The sequence below is a fragment of the Salmo salar genome, chromosome ssa15 (assembly GCF_905237065.1).
Source record: "Salmo salar chromosome ssa15, Ssal_v3.1, whole genome shotgun sequence".
NCBI classification, from domain to species: domain Eukaryota; kingdom Metazoa; phylum Chordata; class Actinopteri; order Salmoniformes; family Salmonidae; genus Salmo; species Salmo salar.
The window spans coordinates 74,290,941-74,307,105 of record NC_059456.1 but is presented as its reverse complement, the minus strand read 5'-3'; the positions used below and the strand labels follow the sequence as shown (position 1 = coordinate 74,307,105).

Genomic DNA, 16,165 nt, shown 5'->3' with positions numbered 1-16,165 from the left:
GTCTGAGTGTTGGAGTGTGCCCCTGGCTATCCGTAAATAAAATAAAGACAGGAAAATTGGGCCGTCTGGTTTTCTTAATATAAGCAATTTAAAATGAATTACACTTTTACTTTTGATACTTAACTGATTTGACTGGTATAGTGATGTTGGAAACTCCGTTTAGCTAGCCAATGCCTCCACTAATCCAGTGCTTTTAGATTTGTGGGAAGTAGTGAACGAGTGTACACTTCGAAGGAAAGGAGACGCACTTGTGTGCAGTATCTGCGCACTAGACACACGGTGCGCATGCGGGTTTACCATTATTTTCGCGCGCTCCAGCATCCATCACTCGACTCACAACTTCACTGAGGAAAACTGACAGGTAGCTAGCAACGTTGATAGTCTGCAAGCTAGAATAACATCTATTTTCTCAAAAACTAAATGTATTCAGTCACACTATTTACGATCACCATTGTGTATTTACCAAATGAAGTGTGTAATGTTGTTATGTTCAACGTACAGGAAAATGAACACGCTAACGTTATGTTTTGAATTGTCAACGTTAACTAACGACTGTAACGTTAACTGTTAACGTTAGGTGGCTAACGTCGCTAGCTAACGTTAACTATCTTATATCTGAGTGACAACACAACATGACACTTATTGTAAGCTAGCCAGCTTTAGCTAAAAATTACACTTATGTAAAGAAGATCCACTTTAATTTAATGATCTTTCACAGTGGGTGAATGTATGATGGCACCACCTCAGGACCCACAGGTAAAAAAAACTTGAAACTATGTCTAGTATGTGAAAATTGTAACGTTAGCTCTATTAACTTAAACTTGGTATCTGCTAGCTAGCTATGACATTTATCTGCTAACCCTGTTCTTGCAGTTGGAGAAGCTGGTTGATGAGGTGCTTAAGAACCGCAATTTTCAGGCATTGGGTGACTTCTTGCAAGATGATGAGGGGACAACTTGGAAATGTTCCAAACAATTCCTCGCCAAATTGGACAAACTTGTTAGTAGGGTAAGGATGGACTGTAACATTACATTCTTCTGCTCAACTCACTCTTTCTGTTTCTTTGGATGCTTTTGCCCAGGAGTAATCCCACTTGTTACTTGTGAGTAAATGTACTTTATTTGCAAGTAGCTAGCTAAGGACAGTCTATTCACATTCCTCCCTGTTTTGGTTTAGTGTTTTATGTGGTTCATATTTTCTTACCTTGTTTAGGAATTAGATCACAGAAATGTCAAGCATGCTTGTTTGGGACTCACGATCCTGCACAAATTTGGGAAAAACCTGGCTTTACCTGGGGGTCAAGGCTTATCTGGGATGGTACTCCAAGGTCTTGTCAAAAAGATAAGTATTTCAACCCTATTATACACCCAGTTGCCAGTATATTAGGTATACCACCCCATTTACGAAAACAGTTTGCTCCTACAGACACTGAGTCACGTGGCAGTTGTTTGCTATATAACGCAGGCAGATAGGCATCGTTCATTCAGTTACTGTTCGATTTAACATTAGAATGGACAAAACGAGTGACCTAAGCAACTTTGAGCGTAGTATGATCGTCGGTGCCAGACGTGCTGGTTCCAGTATCTCAGAAACAGTCAGCCTGATGGGCTTTTCACGCACGACAGTGTCTAGGGTTTACTGAGAATGGTGCTGCAAACAAAAAACATCCAGTCAGCAGCAGTACTGTGAGCGAAAAACAGCTTGTTGATTAGAGGTCGAAGGAGAATGGCAAGAATCGTGCAAGTAATGGGCAGGCCACAAACAGGCAAATAACGGCACAGTACAACAGTGGTTGTCCAGAACAGCAACTCGTCAGTCCTTGTCACAGATTTCAGCAGACGACCACACCAGGAGTGGGGTTCGCCTCCTGTCAGCTAAAACAAGAAGAAGCAGCTCCAGTGGGCACGTGATCCTCAACACAATTGAGGAGTGGAAAAACATAGCCTGGTCCGACTAATCCTGGTTGCTGTTGAGTCATGCTGATGACAGAGTCAGGATTTGGCGTAAGTAGCATGAGTCCATGGCCCCATCCTGCCTGGTGTCAACGGTACAGGCTGGTGGTGGTGTAGAGGTGTGGGGAATGTTTTCCTGGCACACGTTAGGTCCCTTGATACCAATTGAACAATATTTCCATGCCCTGAAGAATTCAGGCTGTTTTAGATGCAAATGGGGGGGGGGGGTCTAACCCGGTACTAGGTAGGTGTACCTAATAAACTGGCCAACGTACATTTATAACCATATTATATCAGGCTTATAGGCTAATGTTTGTTGTATGAGCTATACATTATGTGAATATATTTATATTGAGTGGTGGATTGAGTGAGTATCTGTCTGTGTGCACATGGTGCAGTGGTTTGAGAAAGCAAGGCTGTTGTGGATCGAGGCATGCACACAGAGGAATGAGACCTTGCTGAACCTAGCTGAAGACTTATTTGACTCTGTAATGGTGAGTATTGAATGTGGAAGTAGTCAAATGTGCTTGACCAGACAATTGCTGTTTATAAAATAGTTAAACAACTTAAGTAGTTTATTTTCTAGCAATTTTTTGGCACTTTAGCTACCATTATCTGCAGCTTTGTTTTTCCTCCAATAGGTTGTTCATGAATCAAGTCAAGAGGGTATGTGTGCACTTTTTAAAAACTTATCCTGAAGTTTTTGCTCCTATTGTCTTATCATAAAACATGCTAGGACACAAGCATGTCTGTGTTTAACTGATAACTTGTCCAATACATTAAATTAACTAAATTTATGACTGATAATTTTTTTTAGGAACATATCAGGTCACTGAATGCTTTTTACATCTCATTGGCCAGCTGGCTGCAGACCCAAGAGTCCACATAATGATCCAAAAAGAGGTGAGGGAGAGTTATTTCAATGGAGACCAAAATACATTTCTGAAGTGTAGAAAGAATATGTCCTATAAAGTGATCTACATGGGTTCAGTTGTATAAGTTACTACTATAATGGATTATATCATTGTTTGCATTATTGAGGCAAATGAACCAACTTGGGTCTCATTGCCCAAGTCTCTGAACGGGATAGTGTAGCTCAATGACATGGTTTTATACTTCAAGATCATTTTTGAATGACATTTAAAACGTGCTTTTCAGGTACATTGACTTGAGTCCATGTCATTTTTCATAGGCTATTCGGAAACTGAACATCATTCTGGATAAGATCCCAGCGGAGCTCAAGAAGGAGAAGAAGATTTTATCGTCTCAAGAGGCCTCAGATGTCATGTATGTGACGCAGAGGGCTGTATCCTGATACATTAAATTCTTTACTTCAAATGATGGGTGTATTCTATTTATCATCTCACTGTGGCCATCTGTAATGCCCTGTGTCAACAGAACCCCACAGTAGGTGATAGCAAGTGGTGGGCACCTATATCAATAATTCAATATGATATTGATATGAGCGAGGCATGTCGTGACATCGTTTAACCATTGAATTCTATTGATTGGTTTGTTGGTTGATTGATTGGTTGACTGGTTTGTCTGCTTCATTCCACAGGAACAACCTGGCCAATCGAATTGTAGAGGGTGGAGGTAATTGCCCCTCCAGTGCCCTGTTCTGGCATGCGTTAGATTTCAACCATAATCTATGTTGAGCAATTCAATGTGAAATCAGCAAAACATTTCACCATGTCATTGGGCCATGTCATTTTGGGCTCCTGCGTGGCGCAGCGTTCTAGGGCACTGCATCGCAGTGCTAGAGGCGTCACTACAGACCCTGGTTTGATCCTGGGCTGTATCACAACCGGCTGTGATAGGGAGGCGCACAATTGGCCCAGCGTCGTCCGGGTTAGGGGAGGATTTTGCCAGGGTAGGCCGTCATTGTAAATAAGAATTTGTTCTTAACTGACTTGCCTAGTTAAAGGTTAAATAAAAATAAAAAATACATTTAGTTTAAAAGTTGGGTGAAAAAAAATACTAAATTCCTTTACGTTGATTACTTTTTGCAAATCCAATCAGTTTTCCACGCTGATTTAACGTCATCACATTGAATTATTTTGTTGAAATTACATGGAAACAACATTGATTCAAACAGTGTTTGCCCAGTGGGATGCTTACATTAGAGGCCACACACATATACAAACACTTTCTCTTGCCCACTCTCTCTTTTTCTCGCTCACTTTCTCTACCCCCCCACCCCCTCTTTTCTCTCTCTTTCTCTTCTCTGTAGATTACGACTTGCAGATAGCCTTGATGGAAGCCCTGTGCAGGATGACCACCCGTGCCCAGAGGAAGGAGCTGGCTCATGACTGGTTCTCCATGGAGTTTGTTGCTAGCACCTTCAGCAAAATTCAGGACTCTGAGTTTGAGACGGTAAAGCCTGGCCATTATAGCAAAACCCAGGCCGGGATTCAAACAACATCCCACCTGGCCACACTGGTTGAATCAACGTTGTTTCCACGTCATTTCAATTGAATTACATTGAACCAACGTGGAATAGATGTTGAATTCAATGGTGGAAAAAGTACCCAATTGGCATACTTAAGTAAAAGTAAAAACAAGTAAAGATACCTTAATAGAAAATGACTCAAGTAAAAGTGAAAGTCACCCAGTAAAATACTACTTGAGTAAACGTCTAAAAGTATTTTGGTTTTCAATGTACTTAAGTATCAAAAGTACATTTAATTGCTAAAATATACTTAGGTATCAAAAGTAAAAGTGTAAATAATTTCAAATTTCTTATATTTATATTAAGCAAATCAGATGACACCATTTTATTTTTTAATTTATGGATAGCCAGGGGCACACTCCAACACTCAGACATAATTTACAAACTAAGCATTTGTGTTTAGTGAGTCCGCCAGATCAGAGGCAGTAGGGATGACAAGGGATGTTCTCTTGATAAGTGTGTGAATTGGACCATTTTCATGTCCTGCTAAGTATTGGAAATGTAACTAGTACTTTTGGGTGTCAGTGAAAATGTATGCAGTAAAACGTACATTATTTTCTTTAGGAATGTAGTGATGTAAATGTAAAAGCTGTCAAAAATATGAATAGTAAAGTAAAGTACAGATACTCAAAAAACGACTTAAGTAGTACTTGAAAGTATTTTTACTTAAGTAATTTACACAACTGGTTGAATTGACATCTGTGCCAAGTTCGATTGCACTTGAATTGACTTTGCATTGTGCCGCTGTGATTCGGCAGTTTAACCGCAGGCTTGTTACTAGGTAGAATTAGTCTAAATTAGTGAAAGACAATGCCATATGATTGAAATGACCATATACACTGAGTATATAAAACATTAAGAACACTTGCCAGTTTCCTGTGTGTATCAAGAATGGTCCACCACCCAAAGGACGTTCAGCCAACTTGACACAACTGTGGCAAACATTGGAGTCAGCATGACCAGCATCCCTGTGGAACGCTTTCGACACCTTGTAGAGTCCTGGGCGGCAGGTAGCCTAGTGGTTAGAGCATTGGACTAGTAACCGAAAGGTTGCAAGATTGACTCCCCGAGCTGACAAGGTAAAAATCTGTCGTTCTGCCCCTGAACAAGGCATCTAACCCACTGTTCCTAGGCCATCATTGAAAATAAGTATTTGTTCCTAACTGACTTGCCTAGTTAAATAAAGGTAAAATAAAAAATTAAAATAAAAATGTCCTAACAAATTGAGGCTGTTCTGAGGGCAAAGGGGGGGGTGCAACTCAATATTTGGAAGGTGTTCCTGTATGTAATGTAATGTAATGTGTTCCTAATGTTTGGTATACTCATTGAACAGCAACTTTAAATTTTAATTCAAGAACAAAAATATGATTGAGCAGTGATTGACAGCAACGCAAAGCAATTTGTCGCTGCCTGATAGATGGTTTAAATCCAGGCCCCAGTGTTTGCCAATTCCGTCTATGTTGCTGTATGAATTTTGCCTCAGTTATGTACGTTTTATTCTATAATGCTTAATGGGACAATGTGCAACGTGTCTTTTTGCAGGACTGTCGCAAGTTTCTAAACCTTTTGAATGGGATGCAGGGAGATGGGAGAAGGTACAAAGACACACATTTGATTAGTGATCACACTGTAAAACTCACATGGCTCTACTGCTATATCACAACATATGCCTGTTGTTTTTCTGCCCCCAGAGTGTTCTCCTACCCTTGTCTGGAGGTGTTTCTGGACAAACATGAGGTCAGTCCCAACATACACACACAGTTAATACATGCAAACCAAATCTTTTGCGTAAGTGTGATGTTTTTCAGTTGCTTAAGAGATGTTCAATTTGGCCGATTGAGTCAACTGTGATGTGTGCCCCTAGTTGCTGATGCCCGCTGATGAGAAACTGGAGGAGTTCTGGATTGACTTCAACCTGGGAAGTCAGAGCGTCTCCTTCTACTTCTCTCTCGCCGATGAGGATGCACAGGTACCGCTGACACTTGACATGACTGTGAACACTAATGGGTGGTTTCCCGGACCTAGATTAAGCCTAGTCCTGGATTTTAAATCATTTTCAATGGAGAATCTCGATTAAAGTCCCGAGCTAAGCTTAATATGGATCCAGGAAACCACCCCTTACTGACCGTCACCAAGGTTTATTTGACGTACACTAATGCACAAAGTGAAATGAGTCCTAATCTAAATGTTGATCAAATCTAGTTGCCATAGCCACATGGCTTACTTTTTCTATCTTGTATAATATATGCATCAATTCCTCACTCTACCATTGGCAGCGTTACATGCTATATTTGGAATTGACTTTCCCTCAGAGTCTGGAGTCCGTGTTAGGTGGATAGGATAGATTCAGAATTAGGGGAATCAGTAGTAGGACTGGTTACCCTGGCAGGTCAGCAAAACATTTGTATTTTAATTTTTCCACAGGAGGGTCAGTGGGACACAGCCTGCATCCCTGAGAATGAAGTCCACAGTTACATAGTCACAGGTAACCAAACGTATATGGACATACACTCACCTTTTCTCTCAGCCCACAAGTCAAAGCTAGCCGTCTAATGCTCGTCTAGTAGGGTGGAAAGAATGTGTTGCATAGAACAGATATGATTGTCCGCCTTGTAGAAATAGGGAATGGTGTCAACTATATTCAATACATTTCTATCTGAAAAGTTTCTGCACATTTCATATTACTAAAAATCCCCAGGTGTGTACTGAAAACTCCCTTGTGTGTGTGTTTGGGAAAACACCCTGCTGTGTACTTTCATGTGCTCTCTGTCCAGAGGAGGGTAGGAGGAGGGTGCTGAAGCTAAAGCTGACAGAGCCGCTGTGTGTTAGCGGGGTGGAGGGCTCCCACCTCACCATCCACTTCAGCTCCTCCCTGGACATCATGCAGGCAGCTAGGAGCGTCTACGGAAACAAGAACAAAGTAGGTAGCGTTTATATCTACCGCAGTGTATTCATTAGTGCGAACCGTAGGAAAACATTTTGCAACGAAGAACGTTTTCCAACACAAATGACAGTTTCTTATTGGACAAGTTCAGGTAGGTCTTTCCCTGGTTCGGGAAGTTGTGTTCTATTTGGTTTCTAGTGAATACTACCCTGCTAACAGGAGACAAGATTGCCCCCAAGCCTGAGAACTGGTGCCCTATGTAATGTCTCGCAGTAGGAGTGCAGGTCTAGGATCAGCCTGTCCATGTAATCTTATTCTTTGTGAACTACAAGACAAAACTGATCACTCCTACTCTGACACCTATGTCCCGTGGTCTTGGATCAGTATTCTCTTCGTCCTTTAGCAGAAGTTCTGAATGACATCCAAGTTTGAGTGACAGCCTTATAGTGATATTAGTGAACTTTCAAAATCTGTAGCCATCTTAAATGGATCATTAACTAATATTACATTTGAAATAAATGGTGAAACAAAATTCAATTTCACGGTGTTCCAAAGAATCAATATCACATGCTTTTTCCCTGCAGACTTCACAAATCAATCCATGATAATGAATGTGTTTTTTGGCCTAACTGTTGGAGGCTTAAAGTGCATTCGGAAAGTATTCAGACCCCTTGACTTTTTCCACATTTTGTTATGTTACAGCTTTATTCTAAAATTGATTAATTTGTTTTTTTCCCCCTCATCACTCTACACACAATACCCCATAATAACAAAGCAAAAACATTTTTTTAAACATTTTTGCTAATTTATTAAAAATAAAAACCAGAAATATCACATTTACGTAAGTATTCAGACCCTTTACTCAGTACTTTGTTGAAGCACCTTTGGCGGCGATTACAGCCTCGAGTCTTCTTGGGTATGACGCTACAAGCTTGGCACACCTGTATTTGGGGAGTTTCTCCCATTCTTCTCTGCAGATCCTCTCAAGCTCTGTCAGGTTGGATGGGGAGCGTCGCTGCACATTTTCATGTCTCTCCAGAGATGTTTGATCGGGTTCAAGTCCGGGGTCTGGCTGGGCCACTCAAGGACATGAGAGACCTGCGTTGTCTTGGATGTGTGCTTAGGGCCTTTGTCCTATTGGAAGGTGAACCTTCGCTCCAGTCTGAGGGCCTGAGCGCTCAGGAGCAGGTTTTCATCAAGGATCTCTCTGTACTTTGCTCCGTTCATCTTTCCCTCGATCCTGACTAGTTCGTCTTTCCCTCCATGCTGCCACCACCATGATTCACCGTAGGGGTGGTGCCAGGTTTCCTCCAGACGTGGTGCTTGGCATTGAGGCCAAAGAGTTCAATGTTGGTTTCATCAGACCAGAAAATCTTGTTTCTCTGAGTCTTTTGGTGCCTTTTAGCAAACTCCAAGCGGAATGTCATGTGCCTTTTACTGGTGGAGTGCTGAATTGATTGTTGTACTTCTGGAAGACTCTCCCATCTCCACAGAGGAACTCCATAGAGGAACTTTGTCAGAGTGACCATCGGGTTCTTTGTCACCTCCCTGACCAAGGCCCATCTCCCCCGATTGCTCAGTTTGCCCAGGCGGCCAGCTTTATGAAGAGTCTTGGTGGTTCCAAACTTCTTCCATTTAAGAATGATGGAGCCCACTGTGTTCTTGGGGACCTTCAATGCTGCAGCGTTGTTTTGGTACCCTTCCCCAGATCTGTGCCTCGACACAATCCTGTTTCGGAGCTCTACGGACAATTCCTTCAACCTCATGGCTTGGTTTTTGCTCTGACATGCACTGTCAACTGTGGGACCTTGTGTGCCTTTCCAAATCATGTCTAGTCAATTGAATTTACCACAGGTGGACTCCAATCAAGTTGTAGAAACATCTCAAGGATGATCAATGGAAACAGGATGCACCTGAGCTCAATTTCGAGTCTCATATCAAAGGGTCTGAATACTTATGTAAATAAGGTATTTCAGTTTTTTATTTTTAATAAATGTGAAAAAATGTCTAAACCTGTTTTCACTTCGTCATTATGGGGTGTTGTGTGTAGATTGAAGCGGGAAAACATGTATTTAATCCATTTTAGAATAAGGCTGTAACGTAACACAAAGTGGAAAAAGTCAAGGGTTCTGAATACTTTCCAAATGGACTGCATATCTTGGGGGCGATATACTGATACAAAGGCCTGTTTCCTTGTTTCCTGTCAGTCGTTTGTGGGCAAGAGAAGAACCTCTGTCGTGAAGACCTCAGTCAAGATTGTTATGGATGACAACTGCTCCCAGGTAAGGATCCTGTGTAGTTTACTCCCTGTTCATCTTGCAATCAGACAGACATTTTACAGTGGAAAGGCAGAAAAATCTGCGCTCTCAGATTGTAATGATAGTTCATACAGGGTTCTCCCCAAAGACTAAGATTGGCGCTGCCCTACCTTGTGGACTGGCTGCGCCACTATGTAAACAAAAAATAAATAAAATATATATATATATATATATATATAGTACCAGTCAAACGTTTGTACACGCCTACTCATTCAAGGGTTTTTCTTTATTTTTACTATTTTCTGCATTGTAGAATAATAGTGAAGACATCAAAACTATGAAATAACACATATGGAATCATGTAGTAACCAAAACAGTGTGAAAGAAATCAAAATATATTTTATATTTGAGAGTTTCCCACCCTTGACATTCTCTCAACCAGCTTCATGAGGTAGTCACCTGGAATGCACACTTGTTAAAAGTTAATTTGTGGAATTTCTTTCCTCCTTAATGCGTTTCAGCCAATCAGTTGTGTAGTGACAAGGTAGGGGTGGTATACAGAAGATAGCCCTATTTGGTAAAATACCAAGTCCATATTATGACAAGGACAGCTCAAGTAGGCAAAGAGAAACGACAGTCCATCATTACTTTAAGACATTAAGGTCAGTCAATCCAGATCATTTCAAGAACTTTGAACGTTTCTTCAAGTGCAGTCGCAAAAACCATCAAGCGCTATGATGAAACTGGCTCTCATGAGGACCGCCACAGGAAAGGAAGACCCAGAGTTACCTCTGCTGCAGAGGATAAGTTCATTAGAGTTGCCGGCCTCAGAAATTGCAGGCCAAATAAATACTTAACTTCTTTGGGATAGGGGGCAGTATTTTCACGGCCGGATAAAAAACGTACCCGATTTAATCTGGTTACTGCTCCTGCCCAGAAACTAGAATATGCATATAATTAGTAGATTTGGATAGAAAACACTCTAAAGTTTTTAAAACTGTTTGAATGGTGTCTGTGAGTATAACAGAACTCATATGGCAGGCCAAAACCTGAGAAGACTCCATACAGGAAGAGCCCTGTCTGACAATTTGTTGTCCTTCTGTTGCATCTCTATCGAAAATACTGCATCTGTGCTGTAACATGACATTTTCTAAGGCTTCCATTGGATCTCTAAAGCCGCCAGAAAGTGGAATGGGGTGTCTGCTGTCTCTGGGCAAAGAACAGCAGCAGAATTTGTTAGTGGTCAGCCTGGGGACAGTGAGACTGAGATGTGCGTTCACGAGACTACTCCATTTTTTTCTTTCAGCCTTTGAATGAATACAACGTTGCCCAGTTGGAATATTATCGCTATTTTACGAGAAAAATCGCGTAAAAATTGATTTTAAACAGCGTTTGACATTCTTCGAAGTATGGTAATGGAATATTTTTAAATTTTTTGTCACGAAATGCACTCGCGCGTCACCCTTCGGATAGTGACCTGAACGCACGAACAAAACGGAGCTATTTGAATATAACTATGGATTATTTGGAACCAAAACAACATTTGTTGTTGAAGTAGAAGTCCTGGGAGTGCGGTCAGGTAATCCAATTTTTCTAATAGTAATTCTGAGTTTAGGTTGTCCCAAACTTGGTGGGTGTCAAATTAGCTAGCCGTGATGGCCGAGCTATGTACTCAGAATATTGCAAAATGTGCTTTCGCCGAAAAGCTATTTTAAAATCGGACATAGCGATTGCATAAAGGAGTTCTGTATCTATAATTCTTAAAATAATTGCTATGTATTTTGTCAACGTTTATCGTGAGTAATTTAGTAAATTCACCGGAAGTTCTCGGTGGGTATGCTAGTTCTGAACATCACATGCTAATGTAAAAAGCTGGTTTTTGATATAAATATGAACTTGATTGAACAAAACATGCATGTATTGTATAACATAATGTCCTAGGAGTGTCATCTGATGAAGATCATCAAAGGTTGGTGCTGCATTTAACTGTGTTTTGGGTATTTGTGATGCATGCTAGTTGCTTGGAAATGGCTGTGTGGTTTTTTGTGTCCATGTACTCTCCTAACATAATCTAATGTTTTGCTTTCGCTGTAAAGCCTTTTGGAAATCGGACAACGTGGTTCGATTCAGGAGAAGTGTATCTATAAAATGGTGTTAAATAGTCCTATGTTTGAGAACTTTGAATTATGACATTTTGTGGTTTTAAATTTGGCGCTCTGATTTGTCACTGGCTGTTGAATAGTGTGGGTTCGACTTCGTCCCACCTCCCCTAGAGAGGTTAAATGCTTCAGAGTTCAAGTAACAGACACATCTCCACACCAACTGTTCAGAGGAGACTGCGTGAATCAGGCCTTCATGGTCAAATTGCTGCAAGAAAACCATTACTAAAGGAGAATTCAAGGCACACTTAACCAGCATGGCTACCACAGCATTCTGCAGCGAACACAGGCTGTGTCAGGGCTATTTGACCAAGAAGGAGAGTGATGGAGTGCTTCATCAGATGACCTGGCCTCCACAATCACCCGACCTCAACCCAAATGAGATGGTGTTGGATGAGTTGGACCACAGAGTGAAAGAAAAGCAACCAACAAGTGCTCAGCATATGTGGGAACTCCTTCAAGACTATTGGAAAAGCATTCCAGGTGAAGCTGGTTGAGAGAATGCCAAGCGTGTGCAAAGCTGTCATCAAATATATTTTGATATGTTTAACACTTTTTTGGTTACTACATGATTCCATATGTGTTATTTCATAGTTTTAATGTCTTCACTGTTATTCTACAATGGAGAAAATAGTAAAAATAAACAAGTAGGTGTGTCCAAACTTTTCACTGGTGCTGTATGTTTTTTTACTTGCCTAAGCACTACACCCTAATGGGGTATTTGTTTTAGCTCTAGATTGCATGAAATGGCAGTTACAGGTGTTTAAAAACTACCTGGCCAGCCAGGCCTTCTAGAGAGATCAATTAATTGTGAGCTTTTGTATTTGACTTGAGCTTTGCAGATTTCCACAACCATTTTCGTGTTGCTTCCTAACGTATAACAGCAAAATGCAGATTTTTTTGTTGTTGCATATTTGCGTTATTTAACAATGTAAATCATAGGAATTCGTGGTTTTGAGTGAGTTATTCCTTGAATATAAAACAGTGTTGGCGTTCCAACACACAGCAAATGTCTTCCAACCATCACGAATATCAATGTATTTGCCCTCTGTGATTACATTGCCTGGGAAATGTTCGGAAGTGAGACTGACAGACAGTCATATCCAAACAGGCTCTTGTTCCCGAGAGTCAGATGTCCCCCGACGGTGACGTGGAGAGAGAGAGGGACAGTGTCCCTTGTCTGCTACCCCCTCGCCCCTCTGGACCCTTAGAGGTGACTGATAACCACTGGGAAGCAACTAGTTCGTTATCTGAGTTAGCAATAAATCATTGCTGGTGTGGAGTATTTAATGCCGTGTAAAGCTTGGCACAGTGTACTACTGTAAGTGGACAAAGACCGCAGAACACCAGTTAGTAAATACCATTGGTGGCTTGTGTGATATTCTAACTGAGTATGGTCTTATAATGAAATGCACACATACACACACACACTGTTTTTTTATCCCAGATAGTGACTCCAGCCAAGAGGAGGGTGTCTGAGTCCAGCACGTTCATCACCAGCAGCGGAGGAGGGAGGGGGACAGGAGCCAGCCCCTTTAGCGTTGTTATGGCAGCATGTGGGTACCCCCCACAAAAGTATGTAGACACTCCTTCAAATTAGTGGATTTGATTATTTCAGCCTCACCCGTTGCTGACAGGTGTATAAAATCGAGCACACGGCCATGCTATCTCCATAGACAAACATTGGCAGTAGAATGGCCCGTACTGAAGAGCTCAGTGACTTTCAACATGGCACCGTCATAGGATGCCATCTTCCCAAGAAGACCTGCATCTGTAAGTGCTGTTATTGTGAAGTGGAAACGTCTAGGAGCAACAACGGCTCAGCCTCAAAGTGGTAAGCCACACAAGCTCACAGAACGGCATCGCTGAGTGCTGAAGCGCAAAGTGCATAAAAATTGTCTGTCCTCAGTTGCAACACTCACTACCGAGTTCCAAACTGCCTCTGGAAGAAACGTCAGCACAAGAACTGTTCGTCGGGAGCTTCATGAAATGGGTTTCCATGGCTGAGCAGCCGCACACAAGCCTAAGATCACTATGCTCAATACCAAGTGTTGGCTGGAGTGGTGTAAAGCTCGCCGCCATTGGACTCTGGAGCAGTGGAAATGTGTTCTCTGGAATCACGCTACACCGTCTGGCAGTCTGATGGACGATAAGGGGTTGGTGGATGCCAGGAGAATGCTACCTGCCCAAATGCATGGTGCCAACTGTAAAGTTTGGTGGAGGAGGAATAATGGTCTGCGGCTGTTTTTCAGGGTTCGGGCTAGGCCCCTTAGTTCCAGTGAAGGGAAATATTAACACTACAGCATACCGTGACATTCCAGACGATACTGTGCTTCCCACTTTGTGGCAAAAGTTTGGGGAAGGCTCTTTCCTGTTTCAGCATGACAATGCCCCTGTGCACAAAGCAAGGTCCATACAGAAATAGTTTGTCAAGATCGGTTTGGAAGAACCTGACTGGCCTGCACAGAGCTCTGACCTCAACCCCATCGAACACCTTTGGTATGAATTGGAATGCCGACTGCAATCTAGGCCCAATTGCCCGGCCTCACTAATGTTCTTGTGGCAGAATGGAGGCAAGTCCCCGCAGCAATGTTCCAACATCTACTGGAAAGCCTTCCCAGAAGAGTGGAGGCTGTTATAGCAGCAAAGGAGGACCAACTCCATATTAATGCCCATGATTTTGGAATGAGATGTTAGACGAGAATGTGTCCACATACTTTTGGCCTGTAGTGAATATCTGCCTCAACCGAAATAGAGTGGAATGGAACAGTACTTTGTTATTTAGTTCTGTTGAATGTGATTTGTCTTTTTGCTTTCTCTTTGTTGAATGGTGTGTGTGTGTGCGTGTCTCTGTGTGTTTTAATGTTGCTCTTCGATGGATTCCCCTCTCCTACTTTAGCCACTCCCGGAGGCAGCAGGTCCAAAGTGAAGCCGGCAATGGAGCTGGTCAGGTCGTGTGAGAGACAAGGCCAGTCGGGCCTGGGGGAGCTGAGGACGGCCAAACCCTACTACAACGCCGCCCCTGGCATTACACTGAGCCACAGCAGGAGGGAGCAGGTGCAGAAGGACTTACCATAGAAATGGAGTTACATTTACAGTCATGCATTCATTACAGATATACAGTGCCTTCGGAAAGTATTCAGACCCCTTGACTTTTTCCACATTTTGTTACGTTACAGCCTTATTCTAAAATGGATTAAATTAATGTTTTTCCTCAGCAATCTACACACAATAGCCCATAATGACAAAGCAAAAATTGGCTTTTAGACATTTTAGCAGAAATACCTTATTTACATAAGTACTCAGACCCTTTTCTATGAGACTCGAAATTGAGCTCAGGTGCATTCGGTTTCCAATGATCATCCTTCAGATGTTTCTACAGCTTGATTGGAGTCCATCTGTGGTAAATTCAATTGATTGGACATGATTTGGAAAGGCGCACACCTGTCTATATACGGTCCCACAGTTGACAGTGCATGTCAGAGCAAAAACCAAGCCATGAGGTTGAAGGAATTGTCCGTAGAGTTCGGAGACAGGATTGTGTCGAGGCACAGATCTGGGGAAGGGTACCAAAAAATATCTGTAGCATTGAAGGTTCCCAAGAACTCAGTGGCCTTCATCATTCTTAAATGGAAGAAGTTTGGAACCACCAAGACTCTTCGTAGAGCTGGCCGCCCGGCCAAACTGAGCAATCGAGGGGGAAAAGGGCCTTGGTCTGGGAGGTGACCAAGAACCCGATGGTCACCCTGACAGAGCTCTAGAGTTTCTCTGTGGAGATGGGAGAACCTTCCAGAAGGACAACCATCTCTGCAGCACTTTATGGTAGAGTGGCCAGACAGAGCCACTCCTCAGTAAAAGGCACATGACATTCCGCTTGTAGTTTGCCAAAAGGCACCAAAAGACTCAGAGAAACAAGATTTTCTGGTCTGATGAAACCAACATTGAACTCTTTGGCCTCAATGCCAAGCACCACGTCTGGAGGAAACCTGGCACCATCCCTACGATGAATCATGGTGGTGGCAGCATCTTGCTGTGGGGATGTTTTTCAGCAGCATGGACTTGGAGACTTGTCAGGATCGAGGCAAAGATGAATGGAGCAAAGTACGAAGAGATCCTTGATAACCTGCTCCAGATTGCGCAGGACCTCAGACTGGAGCGAAGGTTCACCTTCCAACAGGACAACAACCCTAAGCACACAGCCAAGACATCGCAGGAGTGGCTTTGGGACAAGTCTCTGAATGTCCTTGAGTGGCCCAGCCAGAGCCTGGACTTGAAGCCAATCGAGCATCTCTGGAGTGGCCTGAAAATAGCTGTGTAGCAATGCTCCCCATCCAACCTGACAGAGCTTGAGAGGATCCGCAAAGAGCAATGGGAGAAACTCCCCAACGACAGGTGTGCCAAGCTTGTAGGGTCATACCCAAGAAGACTCAAAGCTGTAATCGCTGCCAAAGGTAATGCAA

The 16,165-nt window shown here is 42.4% G+C and overlaps 1 protein-coding gene across 3 annotated transcripts in view; it reads left to right on the top strand.

Moving 5' to 3' along the window:
• The first annotated feature begins 289 nt into the window (after positions 1-289).
• Positions 290-16,165, top strand: part of sycp2 (synaptonemal complex protein 2) — an 81,599-nt gene continuing 65,723 nt past the window's right edge. For all 3 annotated transcript variants that reach the window (XM_014146033.1, XM_014146034.2, XM_014146032.2), the window contains exons 1-19: positions 290-361; positions 719-756; positions 874-1,008; positions 1,213-1,341; positions 2,342-2,446; positions 2,594-2,618; positions 2,770-2,855; positions 3,145-3,239; positions 3,514-3,548; positions 4,186-4,328; positions 5,947-5,999; positions 6,096-6,141; positions 6,269-6,373; positions 6,829-6,889; positions 7,179-7,324; positions 9,496-9,570; positions 12,817-12,918; positions 13,153-13,261; positions 14,605-14,762. In XM_014146033.1, the coding sequence (XP_014001508.1) occupies positions 730-756; positions 874-1,008; positions 1,213-1,341; positions 2,342-2,446; positions 2,594-2,618; positions 2,770-2,855; positions 3,145-3,239; positions 3,514-3,548; positions 4,186-4,328; positions 5,947-5,999; positions 6,096-6,141; positions 6,269-6,373; positions 6,829-6,889; positions 7,179-7,324; positions 9,496-9,570; positions 12,817-12,918; positions 13,153-13,261; positions 14,605-14,762 (1,635 nt within the window). In that variant the 5' untranslated portion in view covers positions 290-361; positions 719-729. The remainder of the gene's footprint in view (positions 362-718; positions 757-873; positions 1,009-1,212; positions 1,342-2,341; positions 2,447-2,593; positions 2,619-2,769; positions 2,856-3,144; positions 3,240-3,513; positions 3,549-4,185; positions 4,329-5,946; positions 6,000-6,095; positions 6,142-6,268; positions 6,374-6,828; positions 6,890-7,178; positions 7,325-9,495; positions 9,571-12,816; positions 12,919-13,152; positions 13,262-14,604; positions 14,763-16,165) is intronic.